The sequence below is a fragment of the Etheostoma spectabile genome, chromosome 17 (genome assembly GCF_008692095.1).
Source record: "Etheostoma spectabile isolate EspeVRDwgs_2016 chromosome 17, UIUC_Espe_1.0, whole genome shotgun sequence".
NCBI classification, from domain to species: domain Eukaryota; kingdom Metazoa; phylum Chordata; class Actinopteri; order Perciformes; family Percidae; genus Etheostoma; species Etheostoma spectabile.
In genome coordinates this window covers 11292585-11311966 of record NC_045749.1, presented here as the reverse complement: position 1 = coordinate 11311966, position 19382 = coordinate 11292585, and the positions used below count along the sequence as shown (strand labels likewise).

At 42.0% G+C, this 19382-nt stretch overlaps 1 protein-coding gene across 1 annotated transcript in view; it reads left to right on the top strand.

Annotated features, from left to right (window-relative positions):
- Positions 1-17150, top strand: part of dlg5a (discs, large homolog 5a (Drosophila)) — a 35560-nt gene extending 18410 nt beyond the window's left edge. The window contains 24 exon segments of the mRNA XM_032540808.1: positions 838-970; positions 1129-1256; positions 1340-1515; positions 1631-1734; positions 2810-2902; positions 3098-4138; positions 4680-4800; positions 4904-5048; positions 5390-5523; positions 5650-5739; positions 6405-6573; positions 8252-8414; positions 8619-8752; positions 9365-9529; positions 9667-9850; positions 11738-11886; positions 12564-12734; positions 13191-13381; positions 13498-13641; positions 13800-13927; positions 14159-14268; positions 14611-14655; positions 14806-14915; positions 15030-17150. Coding sequence (XP_032396699.1) covers positions 838-970; positions 1129-1256; positions 1340-1515; positions 1631-1734; positions 2810-2902; positions 3098-4138; positions 4680-4800; positions 4904-5048; positions 5390-5523; positions 5650-5739; positions 6405-6573; positions 8252-8414; positions 8619-8752; positions 9365-9529; positions 9667-9850; positions 11738-11886; positions 12564-12734; positions 13191-13381; positions 13498-13641; positions 13800-13927; positions 14159-14268; positions 14611-14655; positions 14806-14915; positions 15030-15133 — 4132 coding nt within the window. The 3' untranslated portion in view covers positions 15134-17150.
- Positions 17151-19382: the final 2232 nt, after the last annotated feature.

Below are 19382 nucleotides of genomic sequence, written 5' to 3'. Positions count from 1 at the left end.
GAGCGAGCACAGAACAATATTGCCTTTACTCTGCCAACTTGTGTAGCTGTTGTACTCAGTGTGTGGCAGGGCGTGAACTGTAAATATTCTGCGTTTGGAGACATCATGGAGCTCAGTTGTTTGTCTGGCGCCATTTGCACATGCCCAGATTAAAGTGTAATCCAGTGAAGCGTCAGTGTTTTGGACACACATACACATTTGGTTTCTCACTGGCCCTATTGCCCTGCATATGGATTTATATTGTATGTAAAAGCTCCCTCTGCTGACTAAAGTGAATATGACAGCCATTTGTCAGTCAAAGCATTGATGTTGCTTGCAGTATGCTGTGACTTTGAGACATTCTTCCTCCATCCTCTGTAAAGAAAAAATGTAAGACTGAGGTTTTAATGGCACACCTACCCCTAAGGCAGGCCTCATTAGGACACCATATATCTTGCTGACAGCTGGGAATTGTGTGCATTCTATTTTAGTTTTCTTTTAAGTAAAGATAAGTTTCATTCCATAAACCACAAAACAAAGTGTGAGAGAGGACACTAGAAAAACCTTTGGAAAGATACAAGAAGTTTGAGCCCACTTCCAAATAAAAAGAAGGTCAAAACATGTATAGTTTTTTTACATCATTTATTCTTAATTTTATACTTAATGGATTGGTTTGGATGGCATCCAGAGTGGTGCACCTTGTCATTTTATTCCAAACAGTAAAACATTGTGCTTTTAGTTAGGAAAAATATTTTACAGTATGAAGACTGGCTGCGTGTGATCTCTCCGTTGTCTCTGCCCATCCATCCTCAAGTGACTGACCTTTGATTCTGTGTGTTATTTTTTTCCTCTGTTAAGAGAGAAGATGGAGAGCCAGCTGGAGAAGGAGGCCCGGTTCTGTCAGCTAATGGCCCACAGCTCTCACGACTCTGCCATCGACACAGACTCCCTGGAGTGGGAGACAGAGGTGGTGGAGTTTGAGAAAGACAGGGTAAGATCAGTGCCCAGCTATTATAAGAGAGTGACATGAGAGTGGTTTGGTGATACACTAGTCTCCTGAGAGCCAGTAGAGCTCCAGAACATAATGATATTGCAATAGGTTTGTCAAAATGAAGGAATTTACTGACGTTAATATTATTGCCCTTACAGGACGACATGGATTTAAAGGCACTTGGGTTTGATATCGCTGAGGGGGTAAATGATCCGTATTTACCAGGAGATTGTGGTATATTTGTTACAAGAGTGGACAAAGGAAGTATCGCAGATGGAAGGTTAAGGTATGAGCTGCTTCAAGAAGCTAGCGTATTCTTTTCTTGTCTAACCGTTAAATCCCTCATTGTTCATCCTCTTGTGTCTCCAGAGTGAATGATTGGTTGTTGAAGATTAATGACATGGACCTGACCAATAAGGACAGGAAGCAGGTGGTGAAGGCCTTCCTTAATGGTGGCGGATTGATCAACATGGTAGTACGAAGAAGGAAGTCTCTGGGAGGAAGGTTCCTCACTCCTGTCCACATCAACCTCGTGGGACACCAAGGTATAAAGAGTGCTAAATTACTTGGCTTGCTTTGTCTTGTCTCATTACTAAGCCTTGTGGCTGTTAATGCTTCAGTGTTAATTCACGCCTTTCCATTTTCCCTCCTATCTCTCAGACAGTGGTATTGGTCTGGAGAGCGGCGTGTTTGTCACTGCCCTGGTCCAGGGCAGTCCAGCAGCCAGGGAAGGCTCTCTCACAGTTGGAGACAGACTGATCGCTGTGAGTCTTTTCTTAGCTTCTTATTTATTTATTCTACCTCCCTCAACATCTACCACACTAATAGCTCACACAGGATCCTTTGACTTTCTAATCCTGGCCTTGTTCAATTCCAGTATCCACACTCCAAACCCAGATAAAGTGGGATTTGGTCTTGAAATAGCAGGAAGGTCTCCTGCTTTGATTCAGTCCTCAAAAGCTTGCAGCTCTAGAGGGCTAGGTGGAGCTTTCTTTAAACACACAGCTTTAATATACTCCCATAGAGAAATAAAGAGAAAAGACATGTGGCAGAAATAGAGCTATGCATCTCCATCTCTTATCTTTGAAAAGTTTATGTTAAACTTAAGCATGAAACTTGTGCATTTCCCCTGAATCCCAGAGTCCTTAGATATCTCTGCTCGCCATTTATCAGCAGAACAGTATCCTCCTTGTAGCCAGGGAAGTGATATGCCAGATGATAGCTCAGCTGCAAGCACAATTAGCAATGGTAAGTACAGATGATGCGTTAAGAGATCTTAATCCTGGAAGCGTATCGTATTTTATCATGCCCTTTTAAATATTAATCACATTAGTTTATCGGGTTATATATAACTTATTAAATGCTTAATTGCGTTTGCCAAAAAAAGAGTCCAAAGTGCTGAATCTTCAATGAAATATGCATAGGATGCAATTGAATGTCAGTAGCTGAACTGCATGGCACAGAAGTGAGCTCAGACATGTCAGTTTGTTCTTGGTTAAAGCAGAAAGTTCTTTCCTAAACTTATTTCATGATAAATCTTGATATCTCTGACTCCTCAAGTTGAGCCCATTGTGATGGAAATGTGAGTGTGAGGGATTGTCAGACTGAAATGTGCTGACCTAGATTTCTCGCAGTTTCCTTACAGCAGCAGTGAGACATATCTCAAGCATCTAATGTTCACAAGACATGGCGCCTGTATGTGTTTGTAGATGTGCATCTATTTGATAATACTGTCATAACACACACACACACCTCAGCGGAATATCAAAAAGAAAAAGGAGGATTGCTTTGGTGTTGAAGGACCTGTCCTTAATTCCAATGTCTTTCTCTACTCCCCAGATAAATGGCATTGCTCTGGATAACAAATCTGTGACAGAGTGTGAGGCTCTGTTGAGGAGCTGCAGGGATTCTCTTAGCCTCTCTCTGATGAAGGTGGGCCCTCTCTCTTTCTGAGCTCCTTTTCTTCTTCACCTATGTAAACATTTGAGACCTTCTTTCTACTTTTTATGTCCTACATAGCAGTTTTACATCTTCAATTGTGTGGTTTGTGAAAACTGGATAATCTGATGCATTGCCAATTAATTTGCCAGTGTTATCGCAACATTGCTTCATTTGTCCTCCCCACAGTTCTTCCCTCACAGCACGTCAGGCCAGAACATCTTTGAGAGTCTGCGTGAGTCTTCAGAGAAGTCCAATGGGCGCATTCACTTGTCTGAAATTCACTCCCGGAACAGCCGCAACTTGAAACACAACAGCTCAACACAGACTGACATATTCTGCCCTGATGTTGGAACTACCAGCACAAGTAGCATCTCTGGGGAGAGGAGGAAGGTCAGAGGAGAATCTGATGAGGTGTACAGCGACATCAGTAAGCCGTTCTCCACAGGGTCCCTCCATGCTACTGGCCTTTGGCCGCCCTCTGACTTGGGCACTGGCCGTTATGGCCCCAGTGCTTTCCAAGAGTGCTGTCCCTACACAAAGGCGCCTTCCTCCTTGCCCTTTGACCCTGTCTCTGCTTCAGACTGCATCACAATGGAGACAACCCTGGAGAAGAAGCACAGTGGGGGCACATGGCCCAAGATGATGGTGGGAGGTATGTCGGTTGCACTAGATAACACAAGTCCAGTCACAGCAGCAGCCCAGCTCTCCATCTACAAATCACCCAAGCAGAGGAAGTCCATCTTTGACCCAGACACTTTCAAACGCCCCGAAACACCTTCCTCTAAGATGGAGTACATGGCAGCCAATCAGATTGCAGCAATGGCCGCTGCTGCAACTTCCCACTCCCCACAGCCTTCGAAGACAGAATCCCTCTCCTCCTCATCCACCCCCACCCCGACCCCTCCAACCCCACCCACTCGCAGTGACTCCTTCAAGTTCAAACACAAACATCAAAGCAGCTCTGCCTCTGATTGCACAATCACCTCAGATGGCAAGGGAGAGGCTGCCGTCTCCATGGCGGCGGGAGAGAGAAGCGAGCGAGAAAGGGACAGAAATGGAAACCACTATTTCCTGGACGGCCAGGTCCTGACCTCGAGGAAATCATGCGATGAGGACATTGGCCGAACCAGAGGGGAGGAGCCAGAGGTGAAGAGGCCGCGCCCCAAATCTGCCCCCGCCCTTCGACGTAGAATGACCCCACAGACTATCACTCTTCCCTCCTTCCAAGTAAGTCCTTTTTAAGGCGTGAAAATTGGTTGGTTGATTCTGAAAGTTTCTTTTTCATGATCCCTGCACCAATTCAAGGCAAGGATTGTTTAGAAGCTTATCTAATAAAGAGATGAGAACATGATGCCTTTTAGAAGTGTTTGAATCTGAAATGACCAACATTTCAAATTATCCAAGTGGGCCAAATCATCCATTTTGTAATATAATTTACCGCCCCTTCACAATTATGTCTCTGGGTCTTAGCCAGCATGTCGGAGTGATTGATGCTTCTGTACTAGTACAGCTACCCAACCTAGGAGCTGAGTCAGGGCCCAGGGCTGAGACAGCTATACCTGGGTGGCTACCTCTTCAGGCCCTGAAGAACGCAGGAGAACGTAGTGGGGATAAATGTTCATTTTACTGTTATGGGATATTTGTGCTGTCATTTTTCTCCTACGGTACTTGTCTCTAGCGAAGGGTAGAGGATTTCTTCAAAGACATAATGGTGTTTCGTTACCCTGCAGGGAAAATGGTAACCATTTGTTTCTGTCATCAATCACAGAGCTACTCTAACGATGAGCATTCACCAGAGCCCAGGGACATGCTGCGTTCCTCCCCCAGCCGCTCCCATAGGCACAGCGTCGGCTTTGTCCCGACAGTCTACAATGGCACACTACCTCCTAGTAAGTTTCTTTCAAATGGTTACATAAATATGCTTGCATGCTCTCGCTATACCCATAGGCCCCCCCCCACCCCTAACATGGTGGCGTGTATGTCCTCTGTCAGATTCAGTCCACCGTGGTCTGGCTCCTTGCCCTGCTGTGACAGCCGTGATGAGGAATCCAGTGTACACCGTGCGCAGTCACCGCGTTCATACCAGCAACTGTCCATCTGTCGCCTCCCAGATATGTCACCAGCACACCCACACCAGGTTACCTCCTTTTCACTATCACCGTTTCCTTGACACCTGTTTTTTTTTTTTTTTAAATGGAGGTTTACACCTTTCATTGTTTAAGTGTTTCTGATGGGGTCTACTATGATTACTTTTCTTAGTTTCCTAAAGTCAAGAAATATGTTAAAATAAAGTCAAGACATATACTAAAATAACAAAAATTGGGTTAGGGTGGAAAATAACTTTCCACTGTTGCTTTGCCTAAATAAAGTACAGATGTGATATAGCTCAGCCCATCAATTTATTTAACTCTAAACTGTAAAATACCTTGCATGTTTAAATAATTGTATAAGCATTGTATATTTTTTTTGTTTCTGTAGCCCACAACACCAGGGTCGTCTGAGCCTGGACCTGAGCCAGCAGAAGCGCACAAGTGACTACTCTGAATCCTCATCGTCACGTAGCAGCAGAGCTTCACACGGTACAAACTCACTGCCCTCCAGCGCACGACTCGGTCAGTCTGACACTCATGCACGCACACACACACACACACACATAAAGGTCACAGGCTCGCTGCCCTTTCTCTTTTTGGGTATTATGTCACAACATTCATTCCTGTATTATCTCATCCCTCTACCAGGTTCCGCCAATAATGTCCAGTACCGCACAGAGAGGATCAAAATCCCTTCCACTCCCCGCTACCCCCGTTCCATGCTGGGGTCAGACAGAGGTAATGCACTCAATAGGAAAAAAAAACACTCAACACATAAGTATTAAAACACTTAAAAGCCCCTTGGATCATAATGCACATCAGCAGCTATTAGGTCTAGCTATATTTTCTTTATTTTACTTAAGGCCTGATTTAACGTTGTGAGTCTCGCTGAGTTTAAAGTCTCATATATTTTTATATTGAGATTTTACAGCGCTGGCAGAAAAAAAACTTTGAATGTCATCCTCAGATATGGAAATTGTTAACGTCAGAATTGACCTGAACTGCTGTAAGCAGTTTGTCTCGCCTTTGGTTATCTCCAAATTTTTTTTCTTAATGTGCATTCTGAATGGTCCACGCAATTTAGGATCTGATTACCTAGACCTCCTCCGATAATGGGTTTTAAACCATTTCTTTTGCACTGCTGTGAACATTGTGTTCCAAGCTTCTTTCATCAAACTTAGCTTCAATATACAGATATAGAAATCAAAAGCTACTAACTGCTGACAGGCAGCTCAGGTAGCAATAACCTTGTAAGTGTGTCAGCAGGTTATTTGTGGATCTGGGACAAGTGAGATGAGCTGTTTATTGTCACAAAGTTGCAGTTGTAATCCGATTTCAGTGTGTATCCAGATGTGTATCTTCATGTGAGATGTACCTTTGTGCTCCTCCTACCCTAAATCCAGGCTCCCTCTCACACTCTGAGTGTAGCAGTCCCAGTCTCATCACACCTCCGCAATCGCCACTCAACCTGGAGACTTCCTCGTTTGCCAGCAGCCAATCACAAGGCTCCATTTCCACTTTACCTCGGATCTCAGTCAGCCCTTTGCCAATAGGGGAGCGCAGGAAAGACAGGTACGTCCAAAATGAGTGTTCACAGATTAATAAACTACCTAGTCGAACGCTGCTGACTGAAAAATGTACATTGGCAAATTGAAAGTTGCCTATCACAGACAACCTGTACGGAATATTTATTACTTGATTGTTATAAATGTCTAGTTGCGGCCATTGTTAACTGAGAAAATGGCTCTGCAAATGATGTAGATGTTGAGTGAATAATGGAGAATATGATTATAAGGATCACTTCAAAGGCGGGTATGATATAGCCTGCATCTGGCCTTAGGGATCCTCTTCGGCTATATCAAAAGGTGTCACCAGGCAACCAGTCTATCCTGGTCAGAACTGTGCAGTCTCTTATTGAAATGAGGATTGAAATCCTATTAAAACTCTTAATGTTTTTATTAAAGCTTTTTGTTGTTTCCAAAAAAGAAACAGTGATCTCCTGCGGTGTTGGAATTGGATTTTCTTTTTTCTACCCTTTCTGTCCCATTTTCTATTGCCGACACCTCTGTCTTTGACACTGTTACTGTCTCTGTATGATATTTGTCCTCCATTCTGCTCTTTATCTTCCTCCCGCCTTTCTGAAACCTTTCCGCCTCCAGATCTCTTTACCGTAACCGATCTTTTCTAAGGATTCCTCTGGCTGCAAGGCCGAGGTTCTCCTCTCTCAGGAGCCTCAGGTTCGTTCTTCCTCAAAGTGCTACAAACAACCCTTCCCCCAAGCTCACATCGTTCACATGCTTCAGTGTAGTTGGGTAGATTATATAGAGTAGCAGAACTTTCTCGTGCAGTATACATGCACTGTATGGAATGCAAAAGGAGGAGGAATCGAGATGTTTTTCACCCTCCACAAAACGCGGTTTAATTTTCTGATTGATAATACTTTGCATGCCACAATATCAGTGCCTTAGGAAACCAAAAAAATAGACCTGGTTAGCTACACTTGCTAAACTTCAAAGGTTCAGTGTTCTGTTTATATGTCTGCACTTGTCTCTCTCCATGTCAGAAAACTCACTTGAGTCTCAGATATTGCATGCCGTGTCCATGCCCCATGATGACAACATGGTCAACGTGCATGTTTGTATTTTGGCTTTAAGCCAAGTCACCTTTCAGTTCACAGTATATATGTCATGCAATTATACTATAATTCAGCCTCAAGCTTCTGGGTAATGGTCTTGTTTGTACACCACAACTCTGTTGACCTCTGTCCCTGGCTGCAAATCCATTCCTCCTATCTGCCTTCACGGAATCGTATGTCATGTTCAATGCCAACATGTTATGAAGACGCACAGTTCATGCAAATCTCCTCCATGCGAAGGGATTTCACTTGCTTGTGGTTTTATGATGTTGCACACAGTGTCTTTGTACTCTAAACCTGTTCAGGTTCTTCTGTAAGCCAGGTGTAAAGTGGCACTGGAGAGATCAATTTACCGTACTGGAGGGAAATGAAAGCTCAGGCTCAAACATTCTTTAAACTCAAATCAGTATTTTTATTGATAGTGTTTATAATTTGGACCAGATTTGATTTTGTAGAGCAAAAGCCTAGGTAGCAAGCATCTCTCCAGAGCTGTAAATAAGTTGGTCAATCCAACTGTGACATCACCTTAACCCCTTTCAACTTGCTCCCGCGTGGTACACTGTAACTGCTTTTCTGGGATGCTATTCATTTATACAAAAACCTCTTTCCCACCAGGCCATACTTGGAGGAACCCCGCAATGTAATTGTGCACAAAGGCGCTGAGCCTCTTGGCATTTCCATCGTTGGTGGGGAGAATGGAGGGATCTTTGTCTCTAAAGTTACTGGAGGTAGCATCGCCCACCAGGCAGGACTGGAGTATGGAGACCAATTACTGGAGGTATAACCAACCTACTGTATGTTGGAAAGTTTGCAGCTTCAAGCAGCATCAAAAAAGAATGCATTGTCAGATGCCTGTCAAAAAGCAGAACAATACATGAGTCGTCTTAATAGACTGGGCACATACCGTGTTAATATCTCTGTTTTTTGAGTAAATCCACCACTACTGCAACTCTCACTAATCACACTGTTCTTCCTTCATTAGTATAACGGCATCAACCTGCGGAACGCCACGGAGCAGCAAGCTCGACTCATTATCGGCCAGCAGTGTGACACCATCACCATAATGGCCCAGTACAACCCACACATGTACCAGCTGGGCATCCACTCTCGCTCCAGGTAACATGCTTCTTTTTGAAATGTCTTTAAATGTTCAGTGTAGGGTTAGCCCCAGGTTTGCTGCTCAGCTTATTCCTAAATTAGTTCCAGTAAGTGTTTCAGTTTAAAAATGACATTTGTATATTGTTTTATATGGCCAGGTGCTCTTCAAATGCATTTATAGGTGGTGGTTGTTGTTTTTTAGCAGAGAGATGGCAGATGCCACATTTTCATTGCATTAATCTGTCTTAGCTGAATGAACAATCTCTGAAACAGCAGTTGTTCATCTGTGTGCCCTAGTATAAAGATGTCTATAGCTATTGCTGTTTATCTTTATATATTCACATTACGCACGATTGTAATAGTGATAGCAATATTTGAGAGTAACAAAATGTCAGCTGATAATGACTGATATTTTTTCTTTTAATTCAGACACACAATATATACTGAGAAATAAAGATCCTTTTAATGAAATTTTAATGTGTGTGATGTTTTTCTTGTGACCAAATATGTAGGCATTATTATGTCCACATTTTACAGCGGAAAGATAAAGTTGCTCTCTGGTGGACAAAGTATGTAATGGAGATGCTGTTTTTAATTCCTCTTTCCCTTTTTTTTTTCCTACCGGTGCAGCTCTCGCTTGGAGCCAGTCAGTACTCACTCAACTCCCCAGGGGAGTGGAGCTGCCACCCCCGACAATCACTCCAACATTGATACACTCAGCGAACAGGACGAGGGCACGCTCACTCCATCCTCCAAACAGACCACACCCACTACCAGTCCCAATAATTTCATCAGGTAAACCTCAACACAAACATTAACAAAAGGTAAAAGCAACCCCACCACAATAATAAGCTGGGTGTGAGAGAAAGGCTTGCTCCATGCTCCACCATTAGACTCGTCAGTTCTCTAACTGACCACTTGTTGTCCTGTAGAATGCCATCTGAGGGCAGCAAGAAGGTGGATGAGCCGAGACTTGTGACGGTGCGCAGGCCTGGGGTGGAGGTGGGAGTGACACTCTGCGGCGGGAACGTACGGGGCGTTTACATAGAGAGCCTGGATGAAGACAGTCCTGCCAGAGGCCCTGATGGGCTACTTCCTGGGGACATCATTCTGGAGGTGTGGACTCTTGTCTTTTATTCAAATGCCTGAGAAACTGACCGATATACTGTGTAAAAAATGAGGATTCATGGGGCTTTTTGATTGTCATATTAAAAAAATACAGTACAAGCCAAACATTTTGTTACACCTTATCGTTCAATGCGTTTTTTATTTTTATGACTATTTACATTGTAGATTCACACTGAAGGCATCACAACTATGAGTGAACACAAACGGAATTATGTATTTAACAAAAAAGTGTGAAATAACTCTTAAATAGGTCTTATATTTTAGATTCCTCAAAGTAGCCACCCTTTGCTTTTTTGATAGCGCTGCAAAGCCTTGGTGTTCTCTTAATGAGCCTCATGAGGTAGTCACCTGAAATGGTTTTCACTTCACAGGTGTGCCTTGTCAGGGTTAATTAGTGGAATTTGAAAAAGTGTGAAATAACTGAAAACATGGGCTCATCAGACCAAAGCACAGATAATGTCCATTCCTTGTGTTTCTTGGCCCACACAAATCTCTTCTGCTTGTTGCCTCTCCTTAGCAGTGGTATTCTAGCTGCTATTTGACCATGATGGCCTGATTCGCCCAGTCTCCTAAACAGTTGTTCTAGAGGTGTTTCTGCTCTCAGAACTCTGTGTGGTATTCATCTGGTCTCTAATCTGAGCTGCTGTTAACTTGCAATTTCTGAGGCTGGGGACTCAGATGAACTTATCCTCAGCAGCAGAGGCGACTTTTGGTCTTCCTTTCCTGGGGCGGTCCTCATGTGAGCCAGTTTTGTTGTAGCGCTTGATGGTTTTTGTGACTGCACTTGGGGACACTTTCAAAGTTTTCGCAATTTTCCAGACCGACTGACCTTAATTTCTTAAAGTAATGATGGCCACTCGTTTCTCTTTACTTAGCTGATTGGTTCTTGCCATAATATGAATTCTAACAGTTGTCCAATAGGGCTTTCAGCTGTGTATCAACCTGAGCTCCACACAACTGATGGTCCCAGCCCCATTAATAAGGCAAGAAATTCCACTAATTAACCCTGACAAGACACACCTGTGAAGTGAAAACCATTTCAGGTGAGTACCCCATGAAGCTCATCAAGACAACACCAAGGGTTTGAAGGGCAAAAAAGCAAAGAGTGGCTACTTTGAGGAATCTAAAATATAAGCTCTATTTAAGAGTTATTTCACACTTTTTTGTTAAGTAACATAATTCCATATGTGTTCATTCATAGTTTTGATGCCTTCAGTGAGAATCTACGATGTAAATAGTCATGAAAATAAAGGAAACGCATTGAATGAGAAGGTATAACTAAACTTTTGGCCTGTACTGTACTTGAATACATAAAGTATTTTTATTCAGTCAGATATGTGACTAGAGAGAGATCTTTTTAAGTGGGAGTTTTAATAGATTTCATAATGGAAAAGATGTGGATTTTTGTGAGATACTGAAAACTTGTAGGTGTAAGCTTTGTGTGCTTTTCTGACTTTAGACTCAAGTGCTGCCAGAAGACACTGGATTTATTATTTTCCTGCCCGTCATTGTTCCTCATTGATCTTCTCCTCGTCTGTGTCCTCTCTCACTTCACACTGGCAATCACTGCAAACTCCTAACAGACAATTCGTGGCATACTCCCACTTAGCTCTCTGTCACAAAGGGCCTGCTGTCTGAATTGCCATGCAGCTTTGTCATCAGGCTGCACAGCATCAGTCTGTTCACAAATCTCCCATCTTGTTTGTTTTCTTCCCCCCCATACATGGCACAAATCAATATTGCAACAATATATTACAGCTGTAAGCTTGGAGGAAATGTAGCTGTTTACTACTTGACCAAATTTCTCAGCTGCTCCTGAGTTTCTTTGTTTTTCATGATGTGAAGTTCTCATTCTCATTTCTTCTTGTCTTTCAGTACAACTCGGTGAATATGAAGAATAAGACGGCAGAAGAGGTGTACGTCGAGATGCTGAAGCCTGCAGAGACGGTCGCATTCAAGGTGCAGCATCGGCCAGATGACTTCAGCAGACTCAAAGATGTTCCAGGAGATGGCTTTTATATTAGGTACATGCATATATACACATTACTCATTGTTGGGCATTTGAGTAACAGCACTGTAAAAGGACCACACTACTATACACTGTCCATGCTGCTATGTATAGAACCACCACTGCAGCGACCCTTGGACAAGCTGAAATCTTTCTCATCTAACCAATTGTGTCCCAGATCCACAGTGTGACTACAGTTCTGCTAATCAACCAACAAATTTAAATATCTCTTCTCACTATGCAACAGACCCAACACCTCATCCATTTTAGTGCTCAGTGTTTTCCAGAGCATTAGAAATACACTGTATATGAGTGGAAAATTAAGCTAGTCACATTTTATTGTTGGGAGTCTGTTGGGGCGTGTTGCCACAGCTGCCACAGTCACTTGTCATATAGGCAAGTGGGCTTGTGTCATCCGCAGTAAATACACTCAGCCTGCCTGGCAGTCGCAGATGTGCTGCTCTGGAATGACTCGAGAGGCAACAAGAGGCAAGCAAGGCCTATACTGTCAATTAATAAACATTGTCTACACTTTTCTTACCCTCCTATCTCTATTCCTAATCGTGTTCTCTTTACACCTTTCTTGTCTAATACCTCAACCGCTCTCTCACTTCATTAACTTTATGCTCCTCCACTCCCTCGTTCTGCTTTACTTTTCATAACTCATCTATCTTTGTCTCTCCCTCTTACCAGAGCACTTTACGACCGGGTGGGGGAGGCTGAGGGGGACCTCAGTTTTAAGAAAGATGACATCCTGTACGTGGATGAGTCTTTACCAAAGGGCAGCTTCGGGACATGGATGGCCTGGCAGCTAGATGAGAATGCACAGCAGATCCAGAGGGGGCAGATCCCCAGCAAGTACATGTGGGTTGGGAACGCAATGCCAATGTACACACACACATACATTTTTTGAGCTAGAGGACAGTTAGGAACAGCTGTGACAACGATCTGTGCAACCCTGCTTCAATGTAGAAATTATAATGTCACTTCTCTGCCATGTGTGTTGGACTGTCCTTTTGCACTGACTGCAAGACCATGTTGTCCTCTTATCGTGTGTCTCTGCGGACATGTATTGATGTTGCCAAACAGTCAATAAAGCTTAAAGAGATTTTTTTTTTTCCCCAACCAACCTTGACTGTAAGAACATCAAGTCTAACATTTGCTCTGACCTTAGTGCAACACATTGCCTCCTGACATGTATGAAATGTTTTTAAAATCTCACTAGGCTTAACTGTGTGTGTGTGTGTGTGTGTGTGTGTGTGTGTGTGTGTGTGTGTGTGTGTGTGTGTGTGTGTGTGTGTGTGTGTGTGTGTGTGTTAGGATGGACCAAGAGTTTTACCGCAGACACAGTGTGACAGAAATGAAGGAAGACTCCAGTAAGACACTCTCTGCAGCGGCCCGCAGATCATTCTTCAGGAGAAAACAGAAACACAAACGCAGCAGCTCCAAAGATAGCAAAGAGATGGTGGCTCTGGATGCCATCAGCACAGACTCCATCCCCTTTCTTGATGGTGAGAAGAAACGTTTAGATGTTTTGGATAGAAATATCAGGAAGCATCAAAATGGCACCGTGCAATTTGTTGAAAAGGATATTTGATTGACGTTGTTTGCGTGTTCTTTGTGTCAGACTGTGTGAGCTTGGCATATCAGCGGGTCCAGAAGGTGGAGTGCACCTCTCCCCGACCGGTACTTATCCTTGGGCCACTCACGGATGCTGTCAAGGAGATGCTGGTCAAAGAGTCTCCTGGGAAGTTCTGCAGATGTTTACTGGGTGAGATCACCTGATCCAGATGGTTGGCAGTCCTACAAATTATGGGCATAAATTGTGCATCTACAATCGTAACAGCCGTTGGATATTTTTGCATCTTAAATAAGACTTTCTTTTTCGTTTCTTTCTTTACTCTTACCCTCTTTCTGTCACGTCTGCAGAGGTGATGAAGGCATCCCAGCAAGCCATCGAGCGGGGCGTGAAAGACTGCCTCTTCATCGACTACAAGCGCAGGAGTGGCCATTTTGACGTGACCACTGTTGCTTCTATAAAGGAAATAACAGATAAGGTATTAGCTGGTGCTTTTCTTTCTTATCAGATTTTATCAGGAAAGAAAGTGGCTTGAATTTGTCTTTAAATCTCTACTCAAGATAAGCTATCACTATTGCAGCGCCTTTTTAGATATTGATGACTGAAAAGAAAGATTACTACTCGTAACAGCAAGTGTCAATTGTCAAGCCTTTTGAAACACTGTGTTGAATTAGTGTGCTCTGTTTTCTTGTTCTTTTTTTGGCTACAGGGCTGTCACTGTTTGCTTGACATTGCCCCGCATGCCATTGAAAGGCTCCACAGCGTTCACATTTATCCAATCGTCGTCTTCGTCCGCTACAAAAACGCAAAGCAGATAAAGTAAGTAGCATTTCTTAGAACCACACACACTGTCCCGGTACAGTGACATTCCGTGTGTGTCTGTATGTCTGTGTGTGTATACATCCTATCATGAACTCTTTGGCGGGTCTGTCAAAGCACATAAACTCTTGCATAATCCCAAACAGCTGGTGAAACATGCCTGTTCTTTCTTTTTCAAATTAAAGCCTCTCATTGCAAGTGCTGTATCCCTTCTTTACTTTGGATTTGTTGTGTGTAATAACTATTTTTATCAGGATTTATCAGACATTATTGTCACATATTTAAATAAGTACTTCTGATAAACAATAGACATAGTTTGCCTAATTTGTGACTGATTTTCAGAAAAGATTTCTCTCCCAAGACCCTCACTGGCAAAATAAGTAACAGGTGAATTCTAAATTTGAGCATACACTTTTATCAGTATTGGATGCTCTGAATGATGGAAAGCTTAATTAGACACAATCAAAATGTAGGGAAGATAAGTGGTCACTGGTGTTGGATTCACACCTCATGTGTTTTGACTTTTTTTTGTCACAGGGAGCAAAAAGATCCGGTTTATCTGCGGGATAAAGTCTCTCAAAAACATTCCAAGGAGCAATTTGAAAGTGCACAGAAGATAGAGCAAGAGTACAGCAAATTTTTCACAGGTTTGTATGCAATTGAAACATCTAAAAATAACAACATAGACTGCAGATAATATGCCCACTGTGTGTCACTCAGTACTTTCTTTGCACTGTAACAAATGTTCCCTCTAATTTCAGGTATTGTCCAAGGTGGCACCCTTCCTTACATTTGCACTCAGATCATGACTATAGTTGATCAAGAACAAAGTAAAGTCCTGTGGACTCCACTTGGCTGCCCCTAGAGGAGACCGGCTGCCACTACAGCGAGCTGCGGCTTTCATCCCCATTCCCCAAACACTAACTAACCCTTTCACACTATACCAATAGGTGCACTACGGTAAGCTAGTCATGTAAATTATTAATATTTTGTTATTTCTGATGTGCTCCGGAGCAGGTTAGTAGCACTGGATCTCGTAGTTCAAAGTTCAGTCAGTCTTCCCTAAGGGTTTCTGGTGGTGTATGTGTAATGCTGCATTGTAAGCGTCCGTTTACAGTCAAAAGACGAGTTTGACTATTGGTGTTCAATATTTGCTCGAATGCGTGTGTGTCCCCCACCCATTGTGTACACAAACCTCAACACTAATGAAGTTCAGCCACCCCCTGACCCTCCCATGTACCAAATGACATTTGTGGTTTCCCTACAATTATGCACCCATTTGACGACGACTGACAACTACTGTGTTTGTGCGTAAGTGTGTGAGAGAGCGCAAAAAACATTGACACTGTTGTTCAGTTTTACTGATAATGGTTGTTTGCTAGCATGGATACGATGCTATAGAAATGGAATGCCAGAATCAGCCGTCACATTCCTTGTGGTGTTTCATCACAGAAGTCCAAAAGCATCAAACCTCTTGAAGTATGTAGCTGTGGTCCTACTGAACCTGTCTGCCAGCAGTGACGGCCATAAAAACTCAAAACACATCGATGTTTGCTCTATGCATTGTGTTTCTAAAGTAGCTGGGTGTGTGGACAGTTTATGGAAGTGCCTTTGGAGAAGATGCCTGATCTCAAACCAGCCTCTGGTCACGTAGCCAGAACATTCAGGAGGATTTTTGAGAGTTTCTCTTCCAAGATCATATGCATCCTTTCACCCTTCATGGACTAAATGAGTTAGAGGCTGATTTGAGACCAGTACTGTGTAGACCGTATGACAATGGTGAGGTTTTGAGGGTAGGCCAAAGTGGCGGCCAACGGGTTAACTCCTCAGAATGCACTCCAGGGCTAGACAGACCACTGTGTAACTATCATTCTATCTCTTTAACATATATTTAACAACAATATAGAGTATAACATATACAGTATGCAGATACATCTGAAAAAAGAAACCCATATATAAATATATATTACATGTATTTTTACTAGGTCATAGGCCTAGGAATGTCTGGCAATCAAGTCATGTCTTAGCAGGTATTAGCATGTTTTTTTTTTGTTTTTTTAAGAATTTATTTTTGTTTTATGTGGTTGGTTGTCAGTCACTTATCAATGTACTCATTAAAAGATACACTATGAAGCAAAATTTGCAGGGTAAAATCATAAAGGATTTTCCTCTGATCTGTTTAAATGTAAGTGAATTTTCATTGTTATTTAATTGTATTTTTTATTCAGGAGGCAAGACATATTGACAAAAATATTCTGCTCTTCCTCAAAACCATATCCTGTATCTTATTGTGCCAAAATCCACTAAGGCAACTTTATCCTTTTATTTCTGTTTTGCACTTGTTTATCTGTTAACCTTAAACATGTAACTGTTCCTAGGTTTGCAGTAGACTACAAATAGGTACTATAATTTCTACTGTAACTAATTCATGTTTTTATCTATCACATCAGTTCCTAACATTTCATTGATGGCCTTTTTTTCTTAATTAGAAAAAAGGATCACTTCTTATTTGAATTATTAAAAAGGGATCTATTCTTGCACAGTTTTCAAAGAAAAATTGGTCCACAAGTTTGACTATCGGGCTAAATGAGTAAGCAGAAGCAAACTGTAATGTTACTATTTTTCTGAGTAGATGGCATATGTTAGAGAGAGAGAGAGAGAGAGAGAGAGAGCGGGATACAACGTGAAATGGTTGTCTTTTTAGAAAGAGTCTAGATGCCAGGTACTGATTGAACTTTTCTTTTATTAAAAAGAATGTGATTTGTATGTTGAGACATTAACATGAGAATAAAACTCATTTTCTGTATCACAATACATACTCCGTCTGTGAGTTTTTGGTAGTCTAATACTGAAAAAGAAAAATTAAGTTTTCTCCTCTCACACACTGTTTCTTAACCACTCTGTCTTGGATTGTTCATACAATGTTGTTTCCCCAACATCTTCTGTGTAATTCAGATTAATTTACAGTGTAATATTGTTGTAATCTTCAGCACATATAAAATACTTAATGATTCCTTACTGGTATTTAAATTAAGGTACTACGAAACAAGGGAATAACAATGATATTTTAGAGGAAAGGAGAAGTTACTTAAACTGTATTTTATGGCCTACTGTGTAGGCCTACTTGCGGGGTAAGTACTGTATTAAGGTTTACCAAAAAGATTTAAAAGTTGGGTAATTCTCAACATGCTGCTCTGTCTCCTTTTATGAGGCTATGTTTTAAAGAAAAGAATAGAAGCAGAGCCAATGTTCTGTAACTGTCTCGCTGAAATGTGACAGTGTCCTTCAGAGATGTGTACAGATGACCGTGAATCCATTTAGCTTAAAACAGCAGCAAATGAAAAAGGGGCAGAAGAAATTGCCATCATTTTCTGAGTCGAGATAAGGTACCGAGACAATATCTCCCAGGATGTCACAGAGCGATAAAGATGTGGCCTTGCTTTTGCATTAAAGAAGCAGCTGCACTCTTGGGTTTGTATACGCTTTTAAAGACACTGTGGTTTTATTTGTGCTTCAGCAGCACTCCAATCATACATCATGTTTTGCAATTTGATGGTGCAGTCTTTACACTTGAAGATTGAGTCCAACATGCCCAAAAAGGATTTTGGTAATTATCTTGGAAATATAATGCAGGCATACTGTATGTATGAGTCACTTCAGTGACTTTATATAATCTTGTTGAAATCAAAAGCTCTTAAGCTGGTTTACGGTGTCTGCAGTACAGAGATGGGTGATCTTTTGAGAGACGCTCTGGAGTGAGATTGTACAAAATATCATTGATGAATAGTTTTGTTAAAGCAATATGTGTAATTCAGCAGTTTAAGCCTTATTTGATTTATACGTGTTGGCCTGTTTCTTTTTCACCTTTTTATTAGCGATGTATACCACACCAATAAAACAGGCATTTCAACAGCAGAATTTATTTCTTGCTCCAGTTCAGTTTTCTTTTTGTTTCAATTTTGATTAATTTTCTACTATTTAATAACTATTTTTAGATTAGATTGCTGCTAATTTCACATGTCCATTCCTATTGGAAATATAAATAAATTCACACTAACAAAGAACTTTTTTTCATCATGTTTTGGCAGAAAAACACACACCGCTCAGAAAGTGTGTGTTAGTCATGTAGTTAAACATAAGCTGTAAGATAAATGTGATGTTTTTATTTTTTTTTACATTCTAAGCAAATAGCTTTCTTACTCCAAACTTTTAAGTCTAGAAGTCTGATGAATGTGTGCTCAGGCTTAGGAACATGATAAACATATATTCGGTCTACACTCCAAGAATAACTTACATTTCTGCAGCATTCTAGGAGAGTGGTTTTCCATGCAGCTGGACAGCCTGTAGGTACACCACATCTTGCTGGTTGATTAGACGCCTTTAGCTTGAGGTTTTTCCCCCCGAATGCTGCATCCAGGGTCACATGGTCCTCAAGCCAATGATGTCACAGTGGATGACTTCCCTTTAGCTCCCTGTCACATTCATTGGGGCAAGAGAGCATCCAGTGCCCAGCAAAACATCCACCAATGTCTCAAACTGCCTGCAACTCAGGCCTCATAGTTGCACATTGATGAAAAAGCCAATGTGATCTCACCTAATGCTCTCTAGAGAATGTTACTCATTTTGGTCACTAATTCCGTTACACTGATAGACTTTAGGCGCAGGTCTGCTATGTCATGCTCCAATCCTTAATGTCCTCCAAGTCTCCTATTGCCTGTTTTAGAAAAGGTTAGGGTCTCCAGCCCTCCTGCTGAGGTGTCTGTTTCAAGACAGCTGCTGACAGCTCATCTGAACTTGAGAAGTCTCACGTATGACAGCGAAGGATCTTTGTAGTCCACGCTGGCAAGCAATGGCCTTGCGATGAATTTATCCGGTTCGGCCTGCTGGTTCTTAGGTATGTTAAGTCTAGCATCTCCAAATGTCCTGTGGGATTACCACCTGACTGCTCTTGTGTTAATCTCCTCATCTGTCAGCACTGAGACCCTCTGGTTAAAGTTCTGTTCACCCATAGGAACCACCTGCCAAACAGCTGGCCTTTCATGGGGGATGAAGTCCTTTCTGTGGCAGGCAATACATGCCAACAAGATTTATAATGACACATAACGTAAGAAGCA